Source organism: Buteo buteo, chromosome 9, assembly GCF_964188355.1.
Source record: "Buteo buteo chromosome 9, bButBut1.hap1.1, whole genome shotgun sequence".
NCBI lineage: Eukaryota > Metazoa > Chordata > Aves > Accipitriformes > Accipitridae > Buteo > Buteo buteo.
This window is the reverse complement of record NC_134179.1, coordinates 17618140-17628076: the sequence shown is the minus strand read 5'-3', so window position 1 is coordinate 17628076 and position 9937 is coordinate 17618140. Positions and strand designations below refer to the sequence as shown.

The 9937-nt window shown below is 40.3% G+C and overlaps 1 protein-coding gene across 1 annotated transcript; it reads right to left on the bottom strand.

Moving 5' to 3' along the window:
- Positions 1–2449: 2449 nt before the first annotated feature.
- Positions 2450–9758, bottom strand: OTOR (otoraplin). Its single transcript, XM_075035498.1, is given in 5 exon segments — positions 2450–2720; positions 5573–5637; positions 5640–5682; positions 6260–6399; positions 6870–9758. Coding segments are annotated over 5 exon segments (396 nt in total). The 5' UTR covers positions 6994–9758; the 3' UTR covers positions 2450–2696.
- Positions 9759–9937: the final 179 nt, after the last annotated feature.

Here is a 9937-nt window from a genome sequence, read left to right as displayed (position 1 = left end):
AGTCAAGGTGCAGTTCAAGGCCACATCCTACACAGCCTTGTTTAAATGCAAAACTGAAATACACATCAAGATGTGCATATATTTTCCCTATGCTGGAATAAAATGAACAGAAACAGACTGTAAGATCTTGTCATATAAATAGCACACACTGCATGTAAGATATTGTGTATATATTACTAAAACAGTAACAGTGAAACTGCTGTGGTTTCTAGAAAGGAACTGCAAGGACAGTAATCACTGTAGGGGAAAAAGAAAGAAACTAGAAAAGCAAAAGCATCCTCCACTGCCTGCTAGCATAATATTGATCCTCTTCTTCTCCTGAAAGTCAGTTCCTGTTTATTTCAGCCAGATACACTACAGCATGAACACTTAGGGGTCTGAATAGCAAGCTGTGCTGTTCTGAAATGAGCTTCACCTAAGAATGTGAAATGCGGAAAGCAGATCTATGTTCAGTGTCAAAGCTATTGATCTTTAACTGTCAACTTCACATTAATAGTGCTGCCAACTGCAAGCACTCAAAAGTTTTCTACAGACATCCTGTGCTCCCCTGTCATTTCTCCCTTCCCCACTTCCCCCAGATTTCATCATACAAATCTAGGATCATTTTGTTTAGCTTTGGTGCTAGTGCTGTTAAGATTAAGGTTGTCACACTTCCTTACATTTGTAAAGGGTAGAAACTTAGACTTTCCTCTAAAACCAGGAGATTGTCTCATTTTTCTTTTGTAGTAATCAGGCCTTAGTAATGGGAATTTTAAGTTAATCAAACATTGTGAAATTTGCGATAAAATAACGAAAACCAGCATACTGAAAATAAAACCAAGCACTGATTTGATTCAAGTGAATGAATGACAATTGAGGCATATTGTGCATCTTCTCTAGGGTGGGAAGACCATGACAGACTGCAGTATCTCCACTCTTCTGAGCTCACACACCATCCCTTGTAAAGTGAATCTATGCAACCGGCCTTCTTGGCATAGCATTTACACAGTGAAGAGGTTGCCCTCAGAGATGCCATAAAGATCAGGAATTGCTGCATTCATTGTATCACATCCCTGGTGACTAATGAATGAAGTCACAGTTCTCCTTTGGACAACTAAAAAAAGGATCCTGCCAATAAGTCACATAATGAAGCTGTAAATTTGTCTAGTCTATCATACCAGAGTTCAAATTGTCGCATAGGTCACCAGTGCTTGTGAGATGACAGTTTTACACAATGTGGCTGTATAAAACAAGTACCTATGACATTGTGCAGACAAAAGGTGCTATAAAGCTTCATTAGATTGGAAACCATCCAACAATTGCACATTAGAGGCTGAATTCAGTAGACAAGTAGCTTTGCCAGTACAATGCTTCTTCACAGCCAGATGAAAGTGAACCCTTATCTCACTTTCCTCAGAATTAGATTTTTCAAGTAGCAAAGACAGACTTTGATGCCCCTTGAAAGCCTGCTGAGTTATTTTCTGCACAGAAGCGATCACCATAGAACAGGGCCTCTGATGGCAGCCAGGGAAAAGGCAAAGAGAAATAAATACATATTGCCCACATTCTGCCACGATGGCCCCAGACTTGCTATAACTGCCAAAGAAGTCATAGCAGGCTGTTTTTCACTGATACTCCAAAAGTTGCCCGTTGTGCAAGCTCAAAAAGGACAATACATGTATGCCCACTCCCTGCTGTATGCATCCTGCACTGGAAGTATTCTCCTCTTAGTTGTTTTGCTGTCCTGAAGTAGGTTAAAGAGCTCTGAGGGCAGACGGAGCTTTACCCGGTGTTGGGCTGCCACAAGAGGGCACTCGGGGTCGCATTTAGGCTTTAGTTGCCGAGGCAGAGTACCCCTCTCTATTCTGTGGCTTCAGAAATGTGCATGTTCGTAAAAAATTAAATCTGCTAATTCTTCACCTGATTCCATCGTGAGGCTCTCCACGACATAGCAGGCATTCCAGCGCTGGCAGTCCGACCGTTAAGAGTCAGAGAAGGATCAACAGGATACCTCCTCCAATTCTCATACTGCGAACATTTAGCAGAGGCTAAATGTCTTCTGTACCAGCACCCAGGGGAGCAAGCGGGCACAGTGCTGCCTCCAAGCCAGGGGAAGCCCTGGGCAGGCACCATCCCCAGCCTTACCCCATGCTCCTGTTTCAGCCCATGGCTCTGAGCCACGGTTTCAGCTTGAACATACCCCATACCAGCACCCATGACAGGTGAGACACTCTTTTTGACACACTGCTAAAGGCCATATTCAGTTACTGGTGGTTTCTCAGTTGTTGGATAGCCCTTGCAACAGAAGTTACGTATTCCAGCAAGTCACAGATAGTTTAACCAAGGGAGGTATTTTTAACATCTAATACATGGTGTAAGGTTATGGCAGGAAAATGCAGATCAAGATTGCACATCTAATCCCATACATAGCATATTTATACCACACAGACTTATAGCAATTCAAAGGCTATCAGCTTTATTAACAAGTAACAAAGTATACACAGGTAAAAAATTTCTAAAGAACAAATCCTGTGTGGGACTCTTTGCCCATCCCAAATCACTCTCTTTAAATGAAAATTTTCTTGTTTTGAAAAAAGGTTACTTGTTTCACAAACATCTACTACAGGAAAGGCTGTGTGTTCAGGGAGGGTGTCCAGTTTTCCTCCTGTCAGCTTTCCCTGGTAGCAGTCAAAGAGATTACCTGACTGCTTTCAGCACTATTCACAGAAGAAATCAATGTCCTGAAAAAGAGAGTTGAAAGATGTTTTGAGATTAGTGAAGGATTAACATTCCTTCATTAACCCCCAAAGGTATGTGAGTAGATGCAAACACAGAATATGCTATAATATACTCAAAGTACACCATAATAAAAGTATTCTGGAAAACAAAAATTTTGTCTTTTGACTCCTTTTGCATCGCTGGGATGATTTGTTCCTGCCATAAATTTTTAAAGTGAATTAGGCAATACCACTTTCTCTCTTCATTTCAAATGACTTCTTTATCTCCTTTTTTTGTTTTGTATTCCCACATCCATACCTGGATTTATGAGTCATATGTAAGCCTTTATCCTTACACAGTTCCTAATCACACATGAAAAGGATGCCTTAAACAGACCGAGGCTATGTGATACACTTGCTATGGAGAAACATGACTAGAAAATAAATGCCAGTATTTTGCTTGAAAACTTACAGCATGGGATAGACTTCCACAGCATATTGCTTTCATCTAACTTCCTGCTATTATCTTATATGGTTATGCAGATCTCGACTCTGCTGCAGGGAATTATCATACTGTGGTGCTCAAACTCTACATTTACATCAGACCAGTGTATAACATATAGCTGTCCACTGAAAGCAGAAGACAGGTAGTTAGTTGTTTCAGAGCAGATGCTTACTGGCAACAAAAGTACTCTCAGCCAGCAAATAGCCAATTTTAAGCTATCAAGGGAAGGCAGGCAATCCAACACTGCTTTGCAGCACACACAGCCTATTGTGTTGGTAGCAGCACCAGGGGGAAAAAAAAAAAAAAAAATCTTCTAAGATTTATTGGTCAGACAGCAACGAACAGGCATGGATTACCCAGAGCTGCACAAGAGGGTGCTGGGAGAAGTTCACAGGTAGAAACATTTATTAGCAGGGTCTGTAGCTGATGGCATACATGGACTCCAACAGTAAAAGTTACTCTTTTGGGGGAGGGGAAGCAGGGTCAGAGACACATAGACCCCCAGGCTGATTTCCTTTTTCAGGCTTCTCTCCAGTGCAGCAGGTGCCCCCCCTGTCTTAATACTTTTCCCCATCAAGTTCCCTATCAGTTGTTCCTCCATGCAATGCCATTTGTGTGTGCCACCCAGTGCTTCGATCAGGGGCAGGTGCTGCATGCTGATTAATCACTAAGCTCTGGGCATCATCAGGTCCCCTCATATAAATGGCAACCCCTTCCCAAGGATGTTGCCCATCGTAACACCAATTTGGGGCTTTGCAGGTGCAAGGCCAGGGAAGCAAGGCAAAAATTTGCCAGCAGCTTGGGGGAAGGTTACAGAGCTGTGAGCAAGAGACCAGCTTCTGACTTGCAGATAGAAGGCTGGTGGCATTAGAGGCATCTGTCAGTGTGTTAGCACTCACTCTGTATAAAACAGCATCTTTAAGGGATATTTCTGAAGCAAGCAGCATGCCCATACACTGATTGGTCAAGATGTGCTGTAGATTGTTTTAAACATGAACTTAGAAAGAGTGAGATCCTTAAGGTCACATTTGCAACATACAGGTGAGAGCAGTAGATCAAGGAAAAAAACGTATCTGTATTGCCCTTCATTTTCATTGCAAAGCTCCTGCATAGAAAGAATGTGAAGTAAGGGTGAAATGACAGTGAAAGTCTGTGTCGCTAGTTTTGCAAAAGAAAATTACTTTCCGATTAAAGTTCTGCATTGCAGCCTGACAGCAGCCCATTCTGGACCCCGAGTCAGCCTGCAGGCTAAAACATCACTTTAATCTACGTCTGCTTCCAGTTCAGCTTGCTGTGCAGCAGACTCGCTGTCATATTGTCGAGAAAAGCACTTAGAAATGTACTTTAGTCTTTCTGTCATGTTCTGTGACTAATTAATTGCTGCAATGCTTCTGGGCCAAATTCAGAATAACCTAATGTAGTGTCAAGAAAAGCAATCACTTACCGGAGATTCACATTTCCTCAAATAAAGCTTGTCTGACACATTATAACGCAAATCCTAGCAACTATTAACATGAAACAAAATTCTTCCTTTCACTTATTTCCTGTGTTAATGAAACCCATCTAATAATCTGGACCTAGGATTAAAGACTCCAGATACAATTTCAAGAATGACACACTAATCGTATTTTGCCATATGCTTCAAAATGGCATATAGCTAAATATTCAATATTGATGAAGGTAATTACTGTAAACCTACCACTCAATTTGTTTTTAAGCAAAGAACTAAGCTACCAGTAAGCGTTAGTTGTAAGCCAAACCACAGCACCCTCTGAGAAAGGACTCTCCTCTTCCACTCCTCTGTGAAGTGTTTCAGATCTTTAGTAAAATTACTAATTGTCTTATGTATGAGACACTACTGTACATAATCAGGGACAATCACCCTTTCAGAAATACAGCCTTCTCACAAAACACTAATGTTTTTCCAAAAGCTTTTTAATTCAGCTTTTTGATGTACCAATAACTTTGTTATGAGAAAGCAAGCGTGCTTTCTGTAAATGAAAAGTTCTGTATGACAGCATCCATCTATACATGCAATTAATAGAAAGCACACTTGTACACATTACTGAAGTACGCACCACGATATCCAGACTCTAAAAAAGAAAGCTTTGGGTAAAACTTATGTGGCCTTGAAGGAATACCACTCAAATCAATAGGGACTCTAACAGGATCAAGTCCTTAATGCACCATTTGTAATGTCTGCAATATCAGAGCTTATGTTAGGGATTTTATTGAGGCTATTTGCCTGTTATAAAGGCATCTGTGATATGCTACAATCAACTGCCACAATTATGATTTGTTTTTACAGCACATTAGCATTACACAGCCAAGTATAATTATGTAGCCAGCTGGGTTTTTGCAAATTCCTTACCATTGTACGAACAGTCTTACTTGCTTCTTGATAGACATGTTGTTCTGAGACTAAACTGCTAGGAAATAACCAACTGTCCCCATATGGTCTTCATACTGTTCTCCATAAACCTTCAAGCAAGGAGATGTATAATTAGGTACCTTAAAACAGTCCTCAACTGGTTTGAGCTAGTTCATAATTTAGTCAAAAGCAGTTACTAATAGTGTATCTACTCTGACTTTAGATTTTCTAGTTTCCAATTAGCTGGCACATGAAACGAACCATTAACCTGTTCTGATACAGGCATACATTTTTTGGAGAAAATTAATACCACCTATAGTTTATCTGGATTTTTTTAATAAATGCAGCTAATACTTATCTTCGCTTCCCTTAAATGTAGGAGTTTTATGACCAACTGTGATAAAAGCTTTCTCCTCCATAGTTTCAGCAAACAGCCACAGAAAAGAACTGTTGAGCCCTTCTGTTAAGGTTCAGTTCATAATTACCATATAGTTATTGAAGATATTTCATTAAAAAAAAATTTAAAAACTTCAAGATGTCTCTATCAGTTTAAGTTTAAACATTCACTTTGAAAACTAAGTTGCTGCTTTAAAACCCACAATAGCTCAGCATTAGCATCCATTTCTTGACAGAAATGCATGTTCGTCTACTTCTGGTTTGCTCATATACACAAGAATCTCTTCTTACACTTCCAACCCAGAATTCTCCAGAGTCTTCTTCTTTCACTAGTTTTGAGTAAACATAAATCAACTGCCCTTTTTTAATATTAATGAATCTGCAGTCTGGAGCATTATAATCCTCTTCTGCTCTGGCAAGGGAAATGGTGCCTAGAAAAAAAATAAATGAGGGTGACAAATTTAAATACTTATATACTTTTCAAGAGAGAAATATAAATACATGTGTGCTTGTATGTACACATGTGAAACTACTTCTACAGATAGAATTAGGTTATCCTGAAATTAATAAAAGTCTTCAAGGATTTGTTCTGCTAGTTTTTCTACTCTCCAGTAAGCAAAGTAACAGCTTACGAACGTGCCATTTCATCATAGTGGAATTTACAATCCTTCTCTCTACTTTTATTTAGCTTTCACTTGAGCGGCAACTGTCCTTTACAAAACCCTTTTTGCAGTAAAACTGCATGTGACATTCCATATAAACCCTCCCACTCTGCTTTTAAAGTTGACAAGCCAATGCAAATATAACAGAGCTAAATAAGCAGAGTAGTTTTCCCTCACACTACCGCATCCAAAGTCTGCAGTCGTTTTTTAGTCCCCCATATTAAAGCAAAGTTACTTACAGACACAGTCATCATCAGTACACAGCTTCCTGCTGGCAAGCTTGTCCATAAAAATTCCAGTTACAACAGGACACATTAATTGGAGACACAAAAGTAAAGCAACCAAATTAACGTGTTGTGTCATTTTTCTTTGCTACAGCACCTGCTGAATGCGGCCCGGGTCCAGTGATCCCTGTCTTTTGTGGAAGAGGCAGATACCTGGACAAACATGCCGGGCCAATGGGAAGGGGTTGGGGCAACATTCCGCCCCACTAGAGGAGCTGCAAGCGGGAGGAAGACCTCAGGGTCCACTCACAAAACCAAATCCCTTCCCCAAGCCATTCCGCATTAACATTTCAATCAGCAACTGTATTATTTAAACATTTTAACTTTTCCTGTAGTTGTCCATAGTCTTAATCTTACCTCAAGCAAAGTTTAAGGACAAAAATTAAGTCAAATCCTGGTAAGCAGCAAAGGAAATTACATCCTTCCAAATCCTCAAGTTCTTCATTTTCACAAATGCTCACTGACAAGCATCATCTTCACTGGACCTTAAGTCCTCAGTGGTGGAGATTCCCCTGTTAGGGTCTACAAAAAGGACCTACTAGGACCCTAACACATGGACACAAATGTAAACAAACCATTAGGGAGTTGAAGCCCAGTAAGAATTTCAAGTCAGCAATTTAAACGTGAAGTCTAAAAGGTTCAAGCACTGCATACTTGTATAGGCAAGATCCCTTCCACGGGGAGACACAGTCAAAAGCAAAACACACAGGTTACGCCCGGACAGCAACCATTTCACTTTTACTTACATAGCTGAAATCAGTTCAGAGTTCGCAGATGCAAGATGCTGAACAACATACACTGCCACAGCCTGACTTAAAAGGCCCTCATTATGCCTTGGAGAGGACATCTAGAATTCATCTAACTTCCTAAAATCTTGTCCTAGCATAAATGAGGCAAGACTTGTAGGGAATATTTTAATTAAAATAGATGCGCACACACACACACAAGGAACCACCACTGGAGTTACTCCACTGTAAGCAATTCACATCCCAGCTGTCAGGCTACAGAAGGCTGGTCTGGATCAATCCTTAAAAGTGACCAAGCACAAGTTTGGAAATTCCCCAAACGGCACTCCAGAGAACCAGTGCTTCCTGATTCACAAGGAGGCCTCAAGAACTGCTGGCTGTACCAGCTTTCAGTCCACAAGCAGAACAGAGGAAGCTGTCAACTGTCATCAAAAATCCCCTACTCTCTTTTAAAGAAGGATCATCTTCCAATTTTTAGCATCACCTTCCTATTACAGCTGACTTCACCACATTCTCCTCTAATCTTCCAGCCCATTACTCCTTCCTCCAGCCTCCTATATGTAGTGTCTAACCTCCTTTGCAGACAGCTCCACACAAACCCTTCTTAGTGAACAAAGGTGAAGAGCAGTGATATGCAATGGTAGTCTCATGTACACAGACTAGTTGGATGCAAGGACAGCATAATTAACACCTATAAAATTATGATTGCAGAAAGAAAACATAAGGTTTGTGACCAAACAACATACTCACTTTTGCTCCCTTACAGGCACATTGCAACAATTTTCACTTGCAAGTATTAGAATACTTGTGAAATCACACACACACTAAAGAGAATGAAAAAATAGAGAGATAAGACAGTAATTGAGATGACTGTGGAAGGGGCATGATCTTGCAATGTACTCTGGGAGCGGAACATGAAAGATTTTTCAGGTCTTGTGCAAAAAAAGGTGGTTTATGTAGCTAGTTTTATGCTTACAGATAACATAGCACTTGCTCAGAAATTGAGTGGATGCGCCAACTACAAAGCACACCAAGATTTTATAAAAAGCAATCATGCTTGCCTGAAGGTGCAGCACTTTGTCCAAAGAACAGTTTTAAGTCAGCTCTCAATTGTTTCAGAACACAAACTGGGGGAAATGAATGCTCTGCAGCTACAGCCGAGCCCACTCAACACAGGAAGGAACTGCACCGAGCCAGTTATAAAGGAAAGGCTATGGCCTCCAGCACCCTTCCTCCATCCCCATTGACCAAATTACTTTGGAAACAGAAAAAAACTTCAACACTTGCAATGTAGCTGAAATGCAAAACATTCTTCCTTGTAGTTTCTTGCCTAAACATCAGCTACTGTAATACTTGCCTGAACTATGACTAAAAGGAAATCACGCTAACTCTATCCCATTACTTTGTCTGAAAAGGTAGTGGCCTCACAGTGTTCAAGTGAGGAACAGTGCAGCATGACAAGCATTGCATGAGCGCTTCCTCTCAAACATTAATTTTCAAAGGTCTGATTGCAATCCTCCTAGCCAACACCATGCAACAGCTACTGCAAGATTCACCGAAAATAGTCACATTTTGAGTAAATTTAATTATTCTCCTAACCCAAAATATCTTTCTAGATCTTCCATCACCTGAACAGAACACTTCAGCATTTGAAGTGATTTTTGCACCCAAATATTTAGAACAGTTACAACTCAGAATGCTACATCTAATTCCTTTACCGCATTCAGTGTATTTCATGTCACACAAGACGTGTAAAGGTTTTTGAGAAATGGAAAAAACAAAACACCCCCCCCCTCATTTTGTAAAAACCTGCTGAAAAACAGACCATCAGGCTCATCTGCAATGTCTTTAGAAGAAGCCAGAAAGCTCTTCCTAAACCATTTATTAAAATCACTGGTAATAGGGCTGGAAAGAACAGAAGACAACAGATAAACTTTTATGTTTCTTCTGTGGACCTGCTTCTACTACCAGCCATCACTATAAAGACAAAACCAAGTTGAAAAACAGTGTTGTCAAACTGTAATCAATTTCTACCCACACCTGGAAGAAAACCCCCACTAATGATAAGTTGTTCTTCTTAAGTGACAAAATTATTCTTGATGAAAAGCAGCTGTCCCCTTGATAACGAGGCTGAAGATTGAGTGTTGCATTTATTCTGAATATGCGGACATTTAGCGTTCCTGCTCACGCTTTTTGCTCTGGAAAGACAGCTATTTTTCCAGCACTTACTTCTGAGAAATGAGTGTCACCTTAAGAGTAGTTAAACCAGTATACTGA